The 23,065-nt window shown below is 38.4% G+C and overlaps 1 protein-coding gene across 1 annotated transcript in view; it reads left to right on the top strand.

The window, feature by feature from the left end:
- Positions 1-22,321, top strand: part of LOC114469387 (small G protein signaling modulator 1-like) — a 72,586-nt gene extending 50,265 nt beyond the window's left edge. The window contains exons 10-25 of the mRNA XM_028456885.1: positions 1,092-1,159; positions 1,245-1,408; positions 4,926-5,061; positions 7,808-7,937; positions 11,733-11,797; positions 11,893-12,038; positions 12,855-12,983; positions 13,067-13,243; positions 16,050-16,118; positions 16,264-17,256; positions 17,358-17,482; positions 18,736-18,818; positions 18,957-19,066; positions 20,127-20,223; positions 20,507-20,674; positions 22,170-22,321. Of these exons, the coding sequence (XP_028312686.1) occupies positions 1,092-1,159; positions 1,245-1,408; positions 4,926-5,061; positions 7,808-7,937; positions 11,733-11,797; positions 11,893-12,038; positions 12,855-12,983; positions 13,067-13,243; positions 16,050-16,118; positions 16,264-17,256; positions 17,358-17,482; positions 18,736-18,818; positions 18,957-19,066; positions 20,127-20,223; positions 20,507-20,674; positions 22,170-22,258 (2,749 nt within the window). The 3' untranslated portion in view covers positions 22,259-22,321. The remainder of the gene's footprint in view (positions 1-1,091; positions 1,160-1,244; positions 1,409-4,925; positions 5,062-7,807; positions 7,938-11,732; positions 11,798-11,892; positions 12,039-12,854; positions 12,984-13,066; positions 13,244-16,049; positions 16,119-16,263; positions 17,257-17,357; positions 17,483-18,735; positions 18,819-18,956; positions 19,067-20,126; positions 20,224-20,506; positions 20,675-22,169) is intronic.
- The last annotated feature ends 744 nt before the right edge of the window (positions 22,322-23,065 follow it).

The raw sequence follows: 23,065 nt of genomic DNA, 5'->3' as shown, positions 1-23,065 counted from the left end.
TTTATGTGTTTTTGTTGCTTTTTTTGTGTGTTGTTTCTATTATTTCAATTATTTTCTCTCTGTTATCTAGTTTTGTATATTTCTGTTATTTTTGTGTATTTTGTAGTGATCTTGTGTTTTTCTCTCATTTAGTGTGTCATTGTTGTCTTTTTGTGTGTTTTTAGTTTGATGTGGTATATTTTGTGGTTGTTTGCTCTTTTTATTATTAAGTATGTTTTTCTCTTATTTTGTGTGTTGTAGTTTTGTGAGTTGCTGGTAATATTTAGTATGATTATCATTTTTAACTAAAAATAAACATTATGAAACCCCATTTTTTTAATGCTTTTTTTATTTTACACTTTCTCTCAAGTACCCCCTGTAGTGCCATTGCGTACCCCTATGGGTACACGTACCCCATTTGAAAAACACTGGTCTAGGGTGATCATACATCTGGATTTACCCAGACGTTTCCTCTTTTTACATCTTGTGTGATCCGTCTGGCCAGATTATATAAATAGATGAAAATGTCTGGGTTTCCTAGGGACCTTGAACGCATCTCGGGGTACACGTTAATTTAAAAGTCCATTATAGGAGAAATTCTAGCCGTTTCTGACAGCTAAGAATCATGTCATTACGTTAATCTTTCTCACACGTGACAGAATCATTAAAGATACTGCTTTGTCATAGAAGCAGCAAAGAGAAGAGACTGAAAGAGACCAAATACCGGTGGATTTAATTTAAAAATGTCAATGGGAAAACCCTCCTGGAAGATAAAACCTCCATGGAGGCTCAGAGAAACGTATCCCATAGGAATTTTATTTATTGAAGTGTGTATTTAATGATTATTTAATGTTCTTAAGCCTTGAGCTTTTGTTTTGTTATAGTTTTATTTTCTAAGAGGAGATGTTTATTGTTCCAGTGAATGAGAGATTTTAAGAAGGTTTATATGAGATTGTTAGAATGCATAATAAAGGTGATTTGAGTATGTGTCCTCTTTTTTCGAAATCCAAATATGGTCACCCTAGTGTAGCCACGGTTTTATCTGATGATCTTTACTTATTTGAATTTAAGTTTCTAGATTTCCTGAATGTGTTTTTTTGTATGCGTTTTAGTGTATACTGGGACTATGCCACCACCATCCCTCTACACGACATTGTTTATTTGCACTGCCATCAACAAGGTTTGTACACGTAACCTTTAACATGACTAAACCAATACCTGAATGCAGTCAGCATTCATTCACAGCTCGTCTTTGCTTCCTTCAGTGGACAGTGGTGGCACTGTGGTGCTGGTGAGCCAGGATGGGATTCAAAGGCCTCCACTGCGCTTCCCTAAAGGAGGTCATCTGCTGCAGTTCCTGTCCTGTCTTGAAAACGGTCTGCTTCCTCACGGCCAGCTGGACCCTCCGCTCTGGTCTCAAAGGGGAAAGGTTAGCATCTTTCCAGGCTCAGATACTTTGTTTTCCTTCTTCAAAAACACTAATCTAGCCTCACCTAATCCTAGGGATGGGTACCTTTCACTTTTGAACTGATACTTGGTACCTGTGAATCGATATGTGTTCTCAAACAATTTTTGGTACTTTTGTGTGGTAATAAATGGTAAATAATAAAATTGCAATGTTCAAATTTACCATATTTATTTCTCATATTAATAAAAACAAACATATACAATATATCAAACCAACATCTAACTGTATTGTAGCATCTTTTTCACAAATGTCTTCATGAAAACCATTACCTACAACTACGTATCTATAATGCACAAATTAAAAAGCAGCTCTATGTGACTGGGCTCTATTTCGAGTACCACAATATCTGCACCATAAACAACTACTTTTTTCCCACGCTTTGAACCCTGCGGCTTAAACAATGATGCGGCTAATTTGTGTATTTTTCCAGTTTTACAAGCTTCATGCCGCCAAAAAATTAAGCTCCGTCACATTAGACCAGATGGACGAATGAAACTGTTTACATTAAATGGATCGTGCTTCCACTGAATCATTCTGATCAGTCATTTTGTCATGTACACACCCTCATCATGACAAAGACACGGGGAATAGCAGAGAGAGAGAGAGAGAGCTGCAGCAGCCTGAATGAAGTAAAAGTCAGCCAGTTTTTAATAGAAGGAAACAATAAATAGCATAAAGTTGTTAAATTACCGCGTTAGGTTTGTACAGAAGCCATCGTTGCTCTGGACTCTGAGGCTGATGGAGAAGCTTACGTAAGGAGAACTGACAGACGGAGACAGAGCAGAGATCAGAACAGCCTGCATACAGTAAAAGTCGGCCAGTTTGTTACAGAAAGAAACAATAAACAGCACAAACTTGCCAAATGAAATGGCGTGATTCCTCCTCAGTAGTTCACGGTAAGAAGAATGGAAGAAGCGGCGTATCAGTCTGGTTCCAGTAAAAAGTGACAATAAAAAGCTAAATTGACTGATATGTAGACTTGGAGCAGTGAAGAGGAGACTTCATGTGGAGATGGAAACTTATCAGTTGAAACTCATCAGGATACACTGAAATCTCCTTTAAAGCGAACGGGAGTACAGCAGCCCGCCTACCTGCCCATTCTGATTGGCCGAGACGTCTGAAGGGCACTCTCCTTAGCCATTAAAGTACTGCCTATGTCACGATGTAACCTTTGTATGACTTTTGATTGGAAAATTGCTAAATTATTGGAATGCGGCCAATATTGTCGTGCGCTATATTGTCTGGAAATTGCATTTGTGCACATATGTGAAAACCAGAGTCTCTCTGTAACCCCTTTTTGGCCAAAATACCAGAGTTTTTGTTCAGTGCTATTGCTAGTGGCAGAGCTTAGTTGGTTTTAATACTGTTTATCCTAAGAACTTTGTGTGGGAGGAGCTCATGTAGCTGCAAGGATTAAAGCTGTCACATTTTCCTTTAACACGTAAGGCCATTTCAAATTAAGTGTGCGTCATCTTCATCTTTTCTTGGGATACCAATGACCCACATCTGACCGCCTTCATTCACAGCCTTCCTTAAAGGTGCATCCGTAACTCTCAGATCCCTCTCTCCCCCTCCCTCCCCGCTGCTCTCTTGCCCTGCCTCCAAACTTTCTAAAGTCCCTCCCTCAGAGGAGCTAACAAGCTAATGTTAGTCCCACAGCAACATCACAGTAACATAACATGCACTGTTAAAGCATATTACTGCAGCACTTCTCTCTCTCTCTCTATGTGCACACACCAGATTCTAGCAGCAGCAACAACTCAGTGTCACTTACAGCAGCCCAAGCGGAGGCTGCTGCGCGCACACACAAGAAACACATGCACCACAGAGTTCTAGTGTAACAATTATAAATCAAACATAATGTAAATCAAGCAGCAGTAATTACCTTTCAAGCAGAAAAGTCACTGATTCCATCTTCTACTCCTCCAGACCATCCACTGTAAAAAAGATAGCGCTCCAGCCCGGGAAAGGGGCGGGGCCTGTAAGCAACAGCTGTCAGACAGCCCATCAAACACAATCCTGACTTTGATTGTTTCTTTTTGCTTGGTCGCGGTGCATTCTGGCAATCTGCCAAAGGCTGCAGGGGGGACTCAATGAGCCTGTTTTTTCACACAAACTACTAGTTTGATGTGAAACTGTCCTTACATAGTGACGGCTTTAGCAAAAATGACAAAAAGTCACTTTTATAAGAGTTGCAGACTGCACCTTTAAGACCGAACGCGATTTAGTGACTCTGGTGACTAGATTACATTTAAAATCAATGTAAATGACGCAATGTCAAGCCATGTGACCTGCACAATTCCAGTTACTCAATCGCACGTCCTGAGTCGCTGGAAGTTGAAAATGTTGAACTTGTCAAGCAACTTCAAGTGACACTGTGTCATGACTTCCAATCGACAATGAGTTTCTCCCCACCTCACTCCTCTGGTTATCACGTCACTGGAGTAGATAATGGAATGAAGCAAGAAAACCAAGGCTGAACCCCCCCTAATAATAATTTATGCAAATTATTAGTACTATTGCATTTATGACTCTGAATGTGTACTAACTACCAAAATTAAAACATTGCAATTGTGTAAATTAATATTAAAGCCTCAAAGAATAAATCAATTAAAAATATAAAAACATTTATTTAGCACTGACATTCCAGCAATGCACAATATACAATATAAAAAATAAAAAATGTTTAACTTGACCCCACTTTTACATTAAATAATATTGTACAGGTCTATAACTAACTGGGCTGCTGGAAGAAAACACAAAGTGCATTAAAGTTCTTGATGAGAATCAGCCTCTCTGCTTTATTTATTATCTTAACCATTGCTTAGAACAGTGGTTCTCAAACTTTTTTGGCACAAGTACCGCCTTTTGCCAGCTATATTTTGCTCAGAATAATCTGAAAAACAGCAATAGAGTGTAATGATGGAATGAATGAGTGATAACGCACATTTTAAAAAAATTTAACTGTGTGAATAAGTTGGGGGATAAAAACCATATTTAGTGCCTCCTGAATAGTTTGTTTTGGTTTTTTTTAATAATTTCCTGTCTTCTCCCACCTGGTGTGAGATCAAGACCTAACCTTGTATTTTCAGTTAGTGTTCTAATAATGATCACTTCCATTATCATTATTATGATTATACCGGTAATTTTAAACCAAAAATGCAGGTTTTAAAACCACCATATTTGTCATGGGGTACGCAATGGCACTACCAGACAAATGGGCGCGCTGACCGCAGTGTTTGCTCGTGTCATCATAACATCTTGTTTTGGTGAGAAAAGCGTTTTGGCCGAAAAACAGAAAATGCATATTTGGGGCATTTTGGGTAATCGGAATTTTGGTGCATCACTTGTGACGCGTCTGTAGCTACAATGAAAAATCTAAATCAACTTAATCACAGCAGCAGTTAAGAGCTGTAGATAGCTGAGCGCTAACGCTGGAACGGGTATTAGCTTCTTAAACGGCGTGTTTTTGTTGCAGGGTAAAGTGTTTCCTAAGCTACGGAAGAGGCTTCCTCAGGGATCAGGATCCATAGACTCGATCTCTGATAAGGAGGAGGAAGAGGCCACAGACTACGTCTTCCGCATCATATTTCCAAACAGCCAGTCAGAGTTTGGTGAGTGGAACTAGATTAGTTATTGAACCTCTGGCACACACTACACAGTGAATCCAACAAATAACATGTTTCACTCTTCCTCCCTCTTTACACGAGTCATTCAAAAGTAACATAAATTAACACAATAACGTTAAAGATTAGAGATAACTTGCAAAAAATGAATAAAATAGACTAAGTAGACTACACAATTACATAATTTCATCAAAAGATGTGTGAAAAAAAGGCACTTACACTTTTTATTTATCCACTATTTCCATTTTTGTATGTCCTTATTTATTTATTTTATTTTTTCCATTGTTTTTTGTTTGTTCTGTTCTGTTTTGGTCTGTTTTGTTTATTTTAAAAAAATAGATAAAAATGCAGTGTACTTTTGATGACGGGTGTCTGTGAAAATGACATTTTGTTTGTTAATTAATGCAATAAAGTATATATTTTAAAAAACAGTCCAGGCCCACCCAAAACAGACACTTGGGTTGTACCTAACAGTCTGACATTTGTACTAAAGAGTCCACAACCTATCTGAGAGCAGCTGTGACACTGTCACACAAAACATTTGTTTTTCTGTCTAATATCCACTCGGCTCATTCCCTGCCTTTGGCAAACCCCATTGATGTGTTTAGATTAGAGCCACATTGTGTCACACGTCCTTTACTGCATCAGAAACAAGTCGTAACCTTTTAACAGGCACTGCTTGATCCGATTTTCCTCCCGAGTTAACAATGAACTACAACTGCATTGATCTCCTCCTCCATAATAATGTCAACATTTTCTTTTCTTTTTTTTCAAATCCTGCATTCAGTGTTTGTTTTCTGTGTATTCTTTATTCCAAAGGCAATCAAGTAGGGCTGGGCAATATATTGTGATTCAAATATTGAGTTTTCTAATTTGGTGATATAGAAAATAACAATATTGCCTATATCGAGATACAGTATATCTATATTGTATACTTGTTTTTATTTATACAATCACACAGTACAAATCACATCATACAAGTATTTAATAGTATTCATAGAGTACAATTAAACAGTGTCCTTTACAATTGTTCCCTATTTCTCAGATATACACTGAACAAAACTACAAACGCAACACATTTGCTTTTACTCCCATTTTTCATGAGCTGAACTCAAAGATCTAAAACATTTTCTATAATCACTAAAGACCTATTTCTCACAAATATTGGTCACAAATCTGTCTAAATCTGTGTTAGTGAGCACTTTTCTTTGCAGAGATAATCCATCCCACCTCACAGGCATATCAAGATGCTGATTAGACAGCATGATTATTGCACAGGTGTGCCTCAGGCCACAATAAAAGGCCACTCTGAAATGTGCAGTTTTGCTTTATTGCAGGGGTCAGAAAACCAGTTAGTATCTGGTGTGACCACCATTTGCCTCAGACAGTGCAACACATCTCCTTGGCATCAAGTTGATCAGGTTGTTGATTGTGACAGGAACTGGAACGTGCTAGGGGTTTAACGACTTCATAATTTTAAAGGTCAACTCTATGTGCATACTAGTGAAGTCGACGTTGACTAGTCAATGAAGTCACCAAGAGCCGAAGCCGAGACGAGTGGCAGCCGAGTGCTGTGCCCTAATCTGTGACCTGAAAAAAATCTGTGACCGCAGGTGGCGGGAGTTCCAACCCCTGCGGCTTCTCGGCGGACATTTACTCCCCCTTAAACACGTTTGTAATTCTTCTCCAGTCTGCATTTACTTCACCCACCAGAGTGTCATGTTCAAGAGGGAGTGAATAGCTCCTTGGAGAGGTTTAGCACTCTTCTTCTCTACCGCCGAAAAGCCGCAGCGGTCACAGATTTTTTCGCGTCACAGACTTTGGCACACCACCATCAGCCCTTGGGACACGAGACATGCAACAGAAGCTAAGTAAACCCAGGAACACTGCTGCTTCGCCTACCGTGAGTCTACGGTAACTGTTAAGCCCCGAGGCTTCCTCAGAGCCCAGCGTTTAGACTTTGTTTGGGCTGTTTTTATGGTAGCTTCGGCTTCCTTCACCGAAGCCGGTGTTGTGCCAAAATCTGTGACCCGAAAAAATCTGTGACTGCTGCGGCTTCTCGGCGGTAGAGAAGAAGAGTGCTACGTCAACCGCGTAAACCTCTTTGTAGCTATAGCGCAATTTACAACAAAGTCCTCTCAATGCGCTTATCAAAATATAATAATGAGCCACCATAAGCAGTAAAGTGCCCAGTGTTTGAGTGTTAATTCAGTTTGCATATATTTTGCTTAGATATATATTTTTTTAGCTTATATTGTGTTCAAATATTCATTTTTGGAGTTGCTACTTTCAATACTTCTCAGAACTGCATGTAAAGCTCAGTTAGATGGATTTCTGATTGCGTCCTAACCCAGAACTTCCCCTAAACATCCTCTCTATAGAACTCACTCACACATGCTGTCCCTTTGAGGAGAAAAAGATTAAGTGACACATATTGTGCATTGGTTTGTTAAGAAATGTCTGTTTGGCATTTTTCATCAGCAAATTTAACCCAGAATTGTCTTTCTGGTAAAACATTATCGAGTTAAAAATATCGAGACATTGCCTTTTTGAGAAAAAATATCAAGATTTGAGTTTTGGTCCACATCGCCCAGCCCTGGAATCAAGTGGCCAATAACTGTACAGTGGCTTCTGTTTATGCAAACACAACACCCGGCTGTGTTTAGACAGTCGGTGTGGAATTGTAAAGATTTGCTCTGAGTTATAATGTGATGATCATTCTTTTTCACTGCAGTGTCTCCACCTGATCTGATGGATCAGGCAGCTACAATGTGGCAACCCACTCTCAGGAAGTCTTCGTGTTCCTCCTGTTCTCAGGGAAGCTTCTCTGAAGGCTCCACACCCAAAGGCTGCAACACCGAAAGGTGAGAGGAAACGTTTGTGCGGGCAAATCTGAAACTGCAGCTTCCTGAGAACACCTATGGACTGCTACCAGCAATGACTAGTGGCCAGAAGTAGAACGAAAAAAAATCATTAAAACACCATTTAGATGTTCAAACTTTACTTCTCATCAGTTACACACCTGTCTCTTTTAACCCTACTGCCCATTATGCTAACTTAGCCAAAATATGTACCTTAGACATGGGCAACTGGGGGACACACGCAGCCCTCATTAATGTCTCCAAAACCACATAAAAATGCACAAAATGACTACATAAAGATACATAAAATAATGCATAAATACACAATAGCATCAGAAACATGCAAAAAAAGACAACAACAATACTCAAAACGAAAAAGAAATGCAACAAAAACCCACAAAAAGGACTCCAAAAACACACAATGAGGGGAAAATGTTTGCAAAATGACTAAAAAACTACACAAACTTTGTTGGGTTTTTTTGTTGTTTTTAATTATAAAAGTAGGTGCACATATTTTTTTTATTGTTAATCCATTAGACATTTTTTGTTATATATACATTTTCACTACAGGTACCCTCTAATGCTCAGATTTTTGGAGCCCCCGCTGTGATAAACATGGCCCATCTCTGGCGTATCTAATGTCACGTTTCTTTTGGAATATTGAAAATTTTCAAATAAGTGACCACTATTGTGTTGTATTTAATCTGTCATTCACAGTGGCACGGACTACTTCCAATGTGAAAAAACAGACCCATTCTTAACTCACTCAGTTCCATTGACGAGATAACTTGTCATTTGCGTTTTTCACGGGGATTACTAGAAAACACCCTGGCGGAGGTCCCTCATCAATATCTAAGCTGTGGGATGTTTTAGTGACCAACTGTGCCTTGAAGATGGCAGCAGTGCACCTTTAGATGAGAGATTAGCCATTGATGCTACCCAGCAAAGGAGGAAGAAACAGGAAAAAGGGAGATTATGGTGCTACAGAGTGATATTGTGACGTATCCAGCAGCTCACAGCTCCACATACTAACACAGAACATGTGTGGACCTGAGTAGATTATTGATAATGTTGTGATCGTGAGATAAAACCATCAACTAACCGGGCCAAACGGGTCATCACTGCATGTCGGGAGGAGAGGGGGAGGGTAAGGGGGGTATCTGTGAGCCAGATAGCAAAATAATAAGTGACACGTAGGAGGTAGCAGCACACCTTTGGATGAGAAATCATCCATGCTCAGCAGAGCTCAGAAGGAGAGAGGAAAGGAGTTTATGAGACAGAAAATGGCACTACGTACAGAGTTGACGTTCCCAGCAGCGCACACTCAACCAGAGCATGTGTGGAACTCATGGATAATGTGGCGATGGTGAGTTAAAACCATAAAAAAAATGGGGCAAGCAGTGACACTCTGCATGTCGGGGAGGAAGAGGAAGTTATGTGTGTGCAGACTGACAGGAGAGTAAGTTGGAGGAACGCCAAAATACAGTAAGAAATCTGTTCAACTCTGACCCAGATAGCAAAACAATAAGTTTTGCCATCAAAAGCCCTGTCTGTTTTTTTTTTTTGTTTTTTGTTTCATATAAGGAAACAATGTTCAGATATTAGAGTTGTCACTTAAGCAAAAAAATAGCTATAACTAACTATATAGCAAATACAGTTTTTTTTTTTTTTTTTTTTTTTTTTTTTTTTACAAAAAGGCTGTTTTCTCAGCTTTTTGCTCTGAAACTGAAGATTTGTGTATAACTTGCTCTATTCAACAGCTGATTACAAAAGAACGAAATGAGCCAGAAACAAATGTTTTTTCTGAATCTGAAAATGGCTGGCACTGAATGAGTTAATGAATCTGCAATCAGTGGGTTTTCTGCCTCTTTTTACCCAACTGCCTTTGCTAGTTGTGACAATGTTGACACATTTATGACAAATTTCAATAGTCATTGTTTGACTGTTTTGAACACAGTAGCACCAGCTAAAAATACTCTAGGCTCTCATAAGGAACCTTGTCCATAGATGAATTAAGCCATATGTAGCTTTAGGCAAAACTGTTGGAAAGTGGAATGTTTGTGGAAAGCCACAAAATTAGAGGTGCATAGACTCCATCTTAAAGAAATGATAATGGAGCTAAATGAAATGATAAAACATGCACGCTCAGCTTATTCCCCAAATCCTATTTTATATATTTATTTTTAATAAGAAAAACCCTAAAGTCTTATTTGACACGATTGAAAATTGTTGCACCCTCATCTCCCCCATGTGCCTGTGTACACACAGGATGATTGTACAAAAAGCTGCTGCCATACTTTTGATCGGTGCACCCAGAACAGCCCCCATTACCCCCATTCTATCAAGTCGTCATTGGCTTCCACCCTTTGGTCATCAGGCCAGGGTCTCCTAAAGATCCCTAAAACTCATTTTAAAACCTGGGGAGACCTTGCGTTTGAGGCTGTAGCCCCCAGACTCTGGAATGACCTGCATCAGTCCCTCCGTGAACTTGACTGTGTGGACGTTTTAAAAAGTATTTGAAGACTTCGCTTTTCAGAAGAGCTTTTGGTTAATGGATTTTTAACTTTTGTTATCCTTTAATGTTGTTGCTCCTGTTGTTTTAAGTCAATTTTATGATGTTGCTCCTGTTGTATTAAATTCACCTTTTGTTTTGTACAGCACTTTGTGATTTTTATCTATGAAAAGCACTTTATGAATAAAAATTTACTTATTTACTTACTACAGTATGTAAAGATCTGATGTGGATGGGAAATTTTATTTTATGTGATGGTGCATCCTTACTTTTGTTGGATTTTAATTGGTAGATTTTCAAGGCTGCAGCAGTAAAATATCACACCTGGCATCCTCAACCACAGAGGAAGTAGAAAAATATAAGAATGTGGCAATTAGTTGGAGAAAGGCATAGTGACATTTCCTCTGCTGGGCTTAGGGCTGGCTGATAACACATGAAAAGGTTGGTGGCTGTGAAATAGGTGAAAGCTGTTGAAGGGAATTTTTTCCTGCATGAAAATACAATAGTTTATCACCTGATGAAAGGTCAACCCTGCAATTTCATGTTTGCATTAGATGGAGATATTTGATTGTATTTTTTTGTTTATATACATTTACCTGTGAAAATCATTGTCATGAACTATGTCTCATATCGACTATAATTCTGAATAATCCAAAAATAAATTAACGAAACAGTAAAAACAACAATACAAAAAATGTCTTCTGTTCTTTTCTGGAGTTTGAGGGTATTTTACTTAGATTTTTGATAAGACCAAATATTATAATAATGATTATAATGATATGTAGATGATTTGCATTTTCTGAAGAAAATGCTAGTGAGGATTCATGATCTGAAATGCACTGCTGTCAATGCCGCATTAGGAATGCAACGTTCAAATTAGATGGAAAAAATTGTAATAGGGTACAAAAAAAGGAGTTAAAATAAAATTAAACAGAAACTTTAAATAAGTTTCAAATGATGGAGAAAGGTGAAACATGCCGTAATAGCTGAATAAAATTTAAATGAAGTTGGAAAGAGTAAAAGTTGAAAAACTGAAAAATTATGACAAGTTTTAATCATTTAGAAATGTTAACAAAATTTGAATATGGTCAATGCATTCTCACTAAAAATATTAAATAACTTTGTACCTCAGATTATTTAAAAAATATTAAAATTTAAATGTATGTAATAATATTCATTAAAAATGATAACTTTATGAATGAATAATCTTGTAATGATATCTTATTAATATTATAATAATATTGTAGTAATAATAATAACGATGATAATCTGGTGTCTTCCTGCAGGACTCCTCTGAAGCTGCTCTGTGACAACATGAAGTATCAGATCATCTCCAGAGCGTTTTACGGCTGTATGTTTCTCATTAAAACCTGCTTTAAATATGTCACACTTTTAAGTGAACGCTCTCTACTAACAGTAGACGTTTTCTCCTGTGTCGTCCTGCAGGGCTGGCGTACTGCCGTCACCTGTCCACTGTACGAACGCACCTCTCTGCTCTGGTCAATCACACCATCGTGGCGTCTGACGTGCCTCGTGATGCCTACAAAGGACTCACTACAGATGTGTGGCAGAGGTTCCTGCAGGATCGCACAGTCAGTGTCACTGAGTCGCAACACACGCACTTTAACCATCAGCAGAGTACCATGCACACGTGCACACGATAATGTCCACTCACACTTGTGTGAATAATAAACGGTGTGGTTATTTAGCTACGTACATGCCCGCTTTTCAGGTCTTGTTTGGGCTGGCAGGGGTTATTTTACAAATTAATGAATTAGACCCTGAACACATCTTGGGAACTCGTTAATTTAAAAGACCATAATTTTGCTAAAATTTGCTCTGTCTGAGAAATTCCACCATTTTCTGAAAGCTGAGGAGTTCCCCATTACATAATATATCATGTAATTATGGTCATTTGTAATCACATGTGACAGAATTATTATAGGTCCCGCTTTGTTTTGATGAAATCTTCACACAAGGAAAAGAGAAGAGAGACTAAAATTTAAGAAGTGTATATTTAATGATCTGGAAGCCTTGAGTTTTTTTTTTTGTTCTAGTTTTAGTTTTTAGGAGGAGATGTTTCCTATTCTTTCAATGAATCACGACAATGACGTCATTGATCGGATCTGCAAATTAAGACATTACAGACGATCACATTAATTGCATGAAATGCAAAATATAGGCCGATCAGATTGGTGTAAAGCCTAGGTATAGCTACAAACTTTACATACACAACATAGTGACAGTTGTTATTTCCATGAGAAAAAAGCGCTACCTGAAGTAGATGTTTTCAGTATTAACATGCTCCAAAGTAATTTTGTCTACACTGGTGTTACCATTTGAGCTTTCCCCTGAGATTTCCTTTCAAAATAAAGTGTGAGGCATTAATCAAATCAATTTCCTTTCAGACATATGAGGAACAGGAGCTTCTGCGTCTGGTTTACTTTGGCGGTGTGGAGCACTCGCTGCGTAAAGAAGTGTGGCCTTTCCTGCTGGGTCACTACCAGTTCAGCATGTCAGAGTCTGAAAGGATGGAGGTTTGTTATTTCCTCAATTACAGTGTTTTTCCACAATGTTCCACCTGAGCCCCCAACCTTTAACCTTTGACGTTCACCCTCAGGTAGACCAGCAGGTCCGCGTGTGCTACCAGCAGACCATGCGTGAGTGGTTGGCGTGTGAGGAGATTGTTCGCCAGCGAGAGAAAGAGCAGCACGCTGCAGCGTTGGCCAAGTGCTCGTCTGTAGCGAGCATGGACAGTCAGAAGATGAGCCATCGTGACTCCACCGTGAGCAACGAGGTAAACCTTTTATTATACACAGAAAAATCTGTTTCTATACACAATACAAGCTAACTGTGCAGAAAATATCATACCATTACAATTTATGTAAAGAAATGAACATAATCGGCATCCATCCATCCATCAACAGCAGACATGGGCCACATTTGGCCTTCAGTCTAATTAAACGAAGCAAACAAAGAAAAAAACCTATATAGAATTATTGAAATACATACAAAAGTACTCAAAGACAATGTTTACACTGCAAATCAATTCCGATTTATTATTTTTTTGCCCATAACTGATTTTTTCACATCTTCATAATCTGTACAATTCCCATTTTTTTCCAAACGAACTCAGGCCACTTTCATATGTGTATATAAATCGGATACGTATCTGATATTTTGCAATGCTACTGCTGTCTGAACGGCCAGGTCACATTCTATCCGACCTTTACGTCATCAAAATGCAAACGCGTCATAATTTTGTTTTTCAGACAGAGCAGCAGGGAGGGGGGAAACCCCAGTGGAGGATGTAATTAGAAAAGTAGACGGTGGAAGGAGAGCGAGTTCTTAAAATTGATAAATATTTATTATACTGTATTATACATTGTTAGTGCCACACATGATGAGACGAGGTGCCTCCATGTCTATGTCCATAAACACAGTGTGTGTCAGCGTCATTGGGAATACGCGTTAAATCTATTATTCTTATTGGGTGATTTCATGCCATTTCAAAAAATTTTCAGGATATTTCTTCTACTTTCAGCTTCCAATATCTCAAAAATAACACCACATAGGAAACTGAAATGTATTGTCATAATACCTGTGGGCGCGCACTGTAACTGTTCCCACTCAACATTCTTGAAACCAAAACACGCCGCTTAGGGGAGCTTCCATTTTGCAAATTTGACGTCATTTGAAGCCAGAGTCTGCGCAGTAGGGTCTGGCGGGAGGGGCCCTGGTAACACGCCCAGCTCATTTAGCGTGCTGCCCTGATGACTTACGCAGCCTAGCTACGCCAAGTAACTAGGCTGCGGGAAACATAAGTATGTTTCCCGCTGGAAATTATACCAACGACTTAGAACAGTTTACTGCAGAACAACTCATTTTGACAGCTCAAAAAAAGACAAAAAAACTGAACGGAAAAGTTAAATGGCTTCTCGGCTTTCTGCTATTGACAAAGAGAGCTACGCAAGATCCGCGGCTGTCAATCATTGTCATATATGACGTAAAATCCCGTTTTTTCACCCTCGAATAACTTATTTAAAACAAACTTCACAGAAAAATTTGCACTTGAACACAATGTAGGGTGATATAAACTAATGAGAATTTAGGTTAGGAAAAAAATCATGTGATGAGTATTTTAACTTTACAGTTTGACCCACATCCCATTCGTTATCATTGAGGAGGCGGGGTTTATGACCTATACTGCAGCCAGTCAGCAGGGGGAACTCTAAAAATAAAAGCTTCACTCCACCGGGGAGCTTGTCCCGTCCATTCTTTTTACAGACAATGGTCTGCGTGCGCACGTAGTACCTCAGGACTTTTTTAGCGCATGCGGGTCTACTCCAAACTGATAGAAGATGTAGTTAATGTGTAATATGAACGAGCACATTATAAAGACTGCATTAATACCTGCAGTGTAAAAGTAGTCAAAATAATAGGAGTATATGAAATGACGCCACCACCAGCACCGGTCTGTGTGTACTGTGACCAGAGGTGTAAAGAGTACTGATATATCCTACTCAAGTAGAAGTACTGTTACTTGATTGAAATTGTATTCAAGTACAACTACAAGTAAGTCAGCACGAACTCTAAAACAGTTCCATTCAAAATGGGCCATGTGTATAACAACATGATGGGTAGAAACCACAACCTGAACCTGAGAAAGTGGCTGGGATTTGATCAGAAATGGATGTGAGGCCATGAAACGGAAATAAAAGAATATCACAAAACAATAATTTACTCTGTAACGGTTGGGTGTAGGAACGTAAAAAATTACTTATTTTAAGATGAAATTAAGTACAAGTAAAATTACTGAATTAAAAATATACTCAAAAAGTACCCATATAAGCAACTCAATTACAGTAACATGAGTACTTGTCAAGGTTGGGGTCAATTACAATTGTAATTATGTAATTGATAATGAATTACAATTATGGCTTAATTTTTATTTTATTTTTTTTAATAATTGTGTAATTGCGTATTTGTAATTGTAATTTTAAAAATCTGTTGCATTTGTTATTGTAATGAAATTGTGATTGAGTTTAGATAATAGACATTGAAATTGAAATTGAGGGGTATAGTGACACAAAAAGGCTCAGACACCCAAACTAAAAATAATAAAAACATATATTTTTATTGATTAGGAACAAGGTAACCAATAGATAGGAAATAAATTAGATGATAGATATTTGTTTTAATGTATTTTACAGCTGATTCAGGACCCGTTATCATGAGAGATGCTAACACATGAAGAAGGTAAACTTTTATTAGGTTATGTATTTCAGGCTGAGTAATTGTGATTAATTGTAATTGAACTTTTGTAATTTTATCATAATTGTAATTCATTTTCTGAGAGTAAAAAAACATTGTAATTTAATTGTAATTGGAAAAATTGTTGGTCACTGTAATCGTAACTGAATTGTAATTGAAGATGGGTAATTGAAAACTTTAATGTAACTGAAAAATGTAATTAATCCCAACCCTGGTACTTGTCATCCATTACTTTCACCTCTGGCCATGGCACAGTGGTTGGAAAAAGCCTGTATAAGGCTATAAATGATGGGAATGACTACAGGTTGTACATGATGTTGTGTTTACAGTCTCGATCATCCCAGAGCTCAGAAAGGCTTCCTCAGCTGCAGAGCGACTCCAGCAGCAGCAGCACACAGGTATCAGTGAGAAGACTGAAAACATACACAACAACACGATGTATGACTAAAGAGATGACCCCTCACTCACCTCCCCTGATAGTCCTTCACCCCCTCCCAGCCCTTCCCCTGGAGTAGTCTGCTTCCCTTTGGCTTGTTCCTGCAGGTCTTTGAGTCCGTGGAGGAGGTGGAGCCAATCGAGACGGAGCCCAAGAGCGCAGAAGCCAAACAGGCCCCGAGGATTCCCAACGGAGCAGTGCAGAACGAAACCAACTCCCCTGATTCGGGACATCCCTCCTCGCGCAACTTCTCTGTCGCCTCTGGAGTTTCAGATGGCTCATTCAGTGCCGAGGACAGCGCCACAGCCGATATGTCCTCCAGGTCTGCAGCATTTCCTCCGGCCTCGCAGAGCGTCGTTAAACCTGCAGGGGGAGAAAAGGAAGGAGTGAGGGATGGTGTGGACAGCCAGGGGAAAGGAGAAGTGAAGGATGAGCAAGAGGAAGGAATCAGAGCTGCACAAATTACTACAACAGAGGTGATGGATGTGAACATAGACCAAGAAGAGAAACGTCTGCTCCCAGAAACTCAAGAGAACTTGGAGCTTGATCCAAACCATAAAGATCTAAGCTCTTCTCTGACTTTAGAAACAGGAAAGGATGGATCCTCTGAAGGGTCCTCGGCACCATCAGGAGAACTCAGAGCATCCCCTCTTCATATAGACGCAGTAGTCAGGAATGAGATTATAGAGCGTGGGGAAGGAAATGTGAATGAAGAGGCTGAATCCCAGACTAGTGAGGAAGAGAATTCCCTAAAGCTGAGAAAGGAGAAAGTATTCAGTGGGACAAGCACCCCTCAGGTGGACCAGAACCTCCTCCTCTCAACCTCTCAGAGAGATGAAGCCACATCCATGACTGACTCTGATGAGTCTCCCTCAGCCTTAGAGATGGAGGAAATCCCCAAAGCCAAAGTTTCCATGGTGCCTTGGAGTAAAAAGGAAGAGTGTGCCGCCTCTGTGGTGGTTCTGCAGGGAAAGCCCAGTCCTGAGGGAGCAGAGTCCATCGGGTCGGACGAGCCTGAGATGGAGAGCCTCTACACCCCAACATCACAAATCTCCAAGCCCGAGGCCCCCTCTCAGCCGTCAGCAGAGAGCCCTTACTCTGTATGTGTACATTCACAGAACTCAAGCTTCAAAATCACTCTCAGCATCACCTGCTTCTGTGTTTGAACTGAAGTGTCCATTTATTGTTTGTTTTGTTCCAGCAACAGCTTTTGGACTTGTACACGTTGAATCTGCATCGGATCGAGAAGGATGTGCAGCGCTGTGACAGGAACTATTGGTACTTCAGCGCCGCCAACTTAGAGAAGCTGCGTAACATCATGTGCAGGTAAAACACAAAGCCATGAAAACCCATGTGTAAAAAATCCCAGAAAGTGTTTTTCTTTAAAGAAGAGGATAACAAAGTTAAAGGGATCCTCCCCTAGTTTTTACAAAAGTGGCCTAAAATCTTTGAAATGCACTTATTAGAAGATCTATGCCTAACAAAATGCATTATATTTGCTCAGTGCCTTTAAACATCCCATTGTTTCCTATAGGAGCGAAACATTCAGCCTGTCTTTTCAGATCATTTAGCAGCTTTTTAGGTCAACATGCCAATTTGTGCTCCTTTTGGTTGTTCAAAATAATCAAGAAAAGTTAAAAATGTCGATGTACAGATAAACCTCTTTTGTTTACCAAACAAAGAGTTGGAACGCGACAGTTTTTATTCTCTTTCCGTAAACAAGAGGTTTACATTGGCATCTTTACCTTGTCCTGTTTATTTATAGCAACCAAAAGTAAGACAAATTGACATTTTGACCAAAAAAGCTGCTAAATGATCTGAAAAGCAGGCTGAATGTTTTACTAACCCCTAACCATCGGCACAGAGCCACACACACACACATACACACATACACACACACACCCCTACACATTTCGCACTTTAAGAAAAATATATAAATTCCAAGCCAGGAGGATAAGCAAACTTTTTACATTTTTATCTTACTGTATATGTTTAAAAAAAATACATATATATATATTATTATTTAATTTGCATGGTAATAAATGAAGAAATGTGCAGTTTATTTTGGTTTGAGTTCAAACAGTTCAAACAAATGGTTTGTAAGAGGGTTATAAGAAGAAAATACATTGGTAAAAATAAATTAATAATTAATTTTTTTTTAATCAATTTTTTGTTATTTTCAGAACAGTACATAGCGTTGTGTGTTCTTAGAAGGTAGTATACAGAGAGGGAAGTTTACTTGCATATACATCAAGTCGTATTGAACAAAGGTGACAGGTCAAAATAAAGCATGTAAGATTAAGATAAGTCTGTCCCTCTGTTCTCAGAGGGACAGACACCCCTAATGACTGCACATCATAAACGTGCAGAACTGTGGTTCTCCCTGACGAAGTGAAAACCCTGAGTTATTGTTTGCATTTTAAAATCAAGTAAATTATTGCATAAACTGAAAATATCACTACACTGTCTGACACTTCTGATGTTTTGATGGAATGTTGTTGAGGAAAAACTTGTTTTGCAGAAAAAGTGTGGAAATGACTCTTACAGACAAAGGTTCTCATCTCCTTTGGGTGTTTCAGCTATATCTGGAGACATCTTGATATCGGCTACGTGCAGGGAATGTGTGACCTGCTGGCTCCTCTTCTAGTCATTCTGGATGATGGTGAGTCAAAGCGCTGATTCACAGTTTGTGTTCCTCCTCTCTGACATTTGGTGTATTCTGGCAGTTATTGATGAAACAACAGAGGACAGTTTGCCCACACACTTTCTCACTCACTCATTCTCTCTACACACTGTGTAGAGGCTTTAGCCTTCAGCTGTTTCTCTCAACTGATGAAGAGGATGAATCAAAACTTTCCACACGGAGGAGCTATGGACACACACTTTGCAAACATGCGCTCCCTAATCCAGGTGAGACGATAAACATTCATTACACATCAACTCTTTTTCTTCTCAATTATAAATTTATCAATCAATCTTTATTTATATAGCACAAATTACTGCAAAGGTCATCTCATAGCGGTATCAAAATATAAAATTCATTATAATAAGGAAAAAACCCAACAAAATCCACATGAACCAGCATTTAGCGACAGTGGGAAGAAAAAACTCCCTTTTAACCAGAAGAACTCTCCAGCAGAACCAGGTTCGGAGGTGGCAGCCATCTGCGTCGACTGGTTGGAGTTAGTGGACAGAAGGACCAGAACAAGATGGAGCGATAGACCATCAGTGTCCCAGACTAGTTAAGCTGTGAATCGGTAATCAATTATAATTATGATAAAATTATATTTTCAATTGTAATTGAAAAAATATGTTGCTGTTTTAATCATAATAGAATTGTAATTGAGTTCAGATAATTGACTTACCGGTGGTAATAGTAATTGGCATAAAAAATTCTATAAAAACTGTCATTTACAGGTTAACATGGTTACACAGGTTTGTGTTTAATTACAGTTCCATATCTTACACATAGTTAACAATTAATAAAATATGATTCATATGAACTTTTTCCACTACCTGTCAGTTCCCTTCAGGATCATTTTACCAATTTTGAAAAACATATATAAATCTAGGGGTATACTGACAGAATAAAGGCTCAGACGCCCACACCAGAAATATTAGTACTAATAATTTAATTGATAAGGAAGCCTAACAAGGTAACCAAGAGATGAAAAACAAATTAGATGATGGATACATTGTTTTTTTGTGTATTTTATAGCTGATTTAAGACTTTTTTTTAATGTTGTATGTTTTTTTTTTATTATTAAAGGCTCAGAAATTGTAATTGAGCTTTAGTAATTAAGAACATAATTGTTTTTAACTAGGTCACCGCAATCATTATTGGGTTGTAATTGAACATGGATAATTGAAGACGTAATTGTAATTGAAAAATCCTTCTCACTCTACTTTCCCTTTTTCCCCCTTTTTTTAATCTCCCATTATGAACCTGGTCTGATCTCCTCTGGTTTAGATCCTGGACTCTGAACTCTTTGAACTCATGCACCAGAACGGAGACTACACACACTTCTATTTCTGCTACCGCTGGTTTCTCCTCGACTTCAAGCGAGGTAAAGTCATGGCATGGAATGAACCAGTTTGTGCCATTTAGACGAATAACCAGCTTGTTTCCTCTTTACGATCATTTTCTACATGTAATACCGATGAGTGTTGCTGAAATAATTGGGTGGTGCTGCTGCTGCGATCAGAACATGACCCTCCCCTCTTCAGATCTGGCTCCCAATCACACACCTGCTTCCCCTCTTATCGCTGCCTTTTCTAAACACATCCTGGAACTCAACTCCCACTCAAATTCCTAAGATCTTCTGTTCCTTTGTGCTCTTTGTCTTCCAGAACTGGTGTACGATGACGTGTTTGCAGTCTGGGAATCCATTTGGGCTGCGAAGTACGTCTCCTCCAGTCACTTTGTTCTCTTTATCGCCCTCTCACTGGTGGAGATGTACAGGGACATCATCCTGGACAACAACATGGACTTTACTGACATCATCAAGTTCTTTAATGGTAACGTGTGCTGCAACTAGTGGATACAATAGTAGGGCCTCCGGTTTTGTGTTTCAAAATTCCCCTAAATCTGTTTTAGGGTTTAACAGTGGAAATTTAAATAGGGTTAATGTAATTAACTACTGTTAAAGTAATCCTCCACTGTTTTTACAAATGTGGCCTAAAACCTTTGAAATGTACATATTAGACCTATGCTAACAAAACTCATTATTTTGCAGCATATTTGTTTTATTAACGTGTAAAAATGGGACTACTTTACAGTTTTAGAGTCATGGACTGTTGAACGACTCCCACCCAAAAAGGCTAATACTATCCTCAGGGTTTGTGTGTATTCAAAAGTCCGTGATTTACTCTCTAACTTCAGCCACCAGAGTGTCAGCCGTGCACTGTATAAGGGAGAGTTAAGGTCCCTTAGGAGAGCTCTTCTTCTCCGCTTCACTCATGAAACCACAGAGTTGAAATTGTCGCCCCCTGCGGTCATAGATAATTTTTCGGGTAACAACTGTTTTTATCTTTTTTCCGTTGACAAAAGCAGGTGACATCGGCATCTGTAATTTTTCTTGATTATTTAGAGCAACCAAAAGCGGCACAATTTGACATTTTGACCAAAAAGACTTCTAAATGATCTAAAAATCAGGCTGAATGCTTCACTCCAATAGGAAACAATGGGATGTTTATAGGCAGTGGGGCCGTGTGACATCATCAATCACATGACTTCAAGATGGTGGAACACAGGCTCTAAAACTATAAAGTCCTATTTTCCAATAAAACAAATATAGTGCAAAATTGTGTTTGTTTGTTTGGCATTGATCTAATATTTCAAATGTTTTAGGCCAAACTTGTAAAAACAGTAGAGGATCTTTTTAATAATTAATAATCGGATGATTTACAAAAACAAGAGAGTTACACTGAAATCAATCAAGATTATGTTGCGAGGGCAACGTTAGCCACACTGCTAAACCCTCAGCTACTCGTTTAACAGAAAGAAAATGCCATGGAAATGTGTGAAATTTAACAGTTTGTCAAAATGTACAATTCTTTTTAAAATAAAATGATCCCAATTAATTTAATTCAAAATAATAAAATGCATTACGTTTAAACTGATTGGTCGGCTATGATGTGATGCATTTGATTGTTGTCTGGTCATTTCATTTTTTTTTTTTTGTTTAACAATGTCCGTTGATCATTTTAAAACAAAAAATAATAATTTACTCAGTAACGGTCCGGTGTAGAAATGTACCTAATTACTTTACCTTATATTTAAGTACAACTAAAATGACTGATTTAGAAATATATTAAAAAAAATACAAATGTCCATTAAAAACAATTCAATTACAGTAATGTGAGTACTTGTAATCTGTTACTTTCCCCTCTGCCCATGTCTGATGCTGTTAGTCTAAAGTGAGATCAGCAGTCAGTCAGGGGAGGTTTTTCACTTTTAATACAGGAACTTGTATTAAGTTTCTTGGCTTCAGTGGGTTTTTTGTTCTTTCAGAAATGGCCGAGCACCACAACATCAAGCAGGCTCTGACGCTGGCCAGAGATCTGGTTTGCAAAGTGCAGCTACTGATAGAGAACAAGTGATGATGGATGATTCTGGTCTTCTTTTCCCTTCCAACAGCAACGGCTGTAGCGACACCTAAAGATCACACACACACACACACACACACACACACACACACACACACACACACACACACACACACACACACACACACAATGCCTTTACAATCACAGTTTGCTGCTATTTGTGTTGTCAACTGGTGTATCAGAAGATCTTGATTAATCGTGTAGTTTGTTCAATTGAAAGCAAACACAACTGAGAATCTGCCTTTTCTTTTCTCATAATGATAATAGTGCACTTAATCCCCTCATTTAAACCAAAACACAGAGCTAAACCCAACCAGAGACTATATTTGTAATAAAAACTAAAGGTAAACTCTAATATATAATAGATATTTTAGTAATCTACATCTACTGATGGTTTAAAAAAAAAGAAAAAAAACATTATTTTAAGTTATTCTCCTTAAGTTTGTCCTCAGGGCCCGATTTTACAAAAATAATCAGCTCAAATTCTAATAACGGATTGATGAAATCTTGAAAATGGGTTTTTCAAAAGAAAAAACAGATTACGTTAGTGGATTAGTTCACATAATCTAATCTTGTTTTTAATCTGGGTCAAACCTTTAGTTTGGCATTTTCAGAACTTTTTAGTAGGATTAGGATCACTTTGATATAAAAAAATCTGAATTAAACTGATCCCATCAGAAGGGTTATCAAAAAAAGATATATTTGGATCATGCAGTATGAGCCCATGTGGGGTCGCCTGGAGTTTCTGAAAAATGTAAATAGATTTTTGTAATTTTTATTATTATTATTAAAACAACACAC

This window comes from Gouania willdenowi, chromosome 9 (assembly GCF_900634775.1).
Source record: "Gouania willdenowi chromosome 9, fGouWil2.1, whole genome shotgun sequence".
Classification (NCBI taxonomy): Eukaryota; Metazoa; Chordata; class Actinopteri; order Blenniiformes; family Gobiesocidae; genus Gouania; species Gouania willdenowi.
Note: the sequence above shows the minus strand (reverse complement) of the source record. Positions and strands in the feature narration are given on the sequence as shown.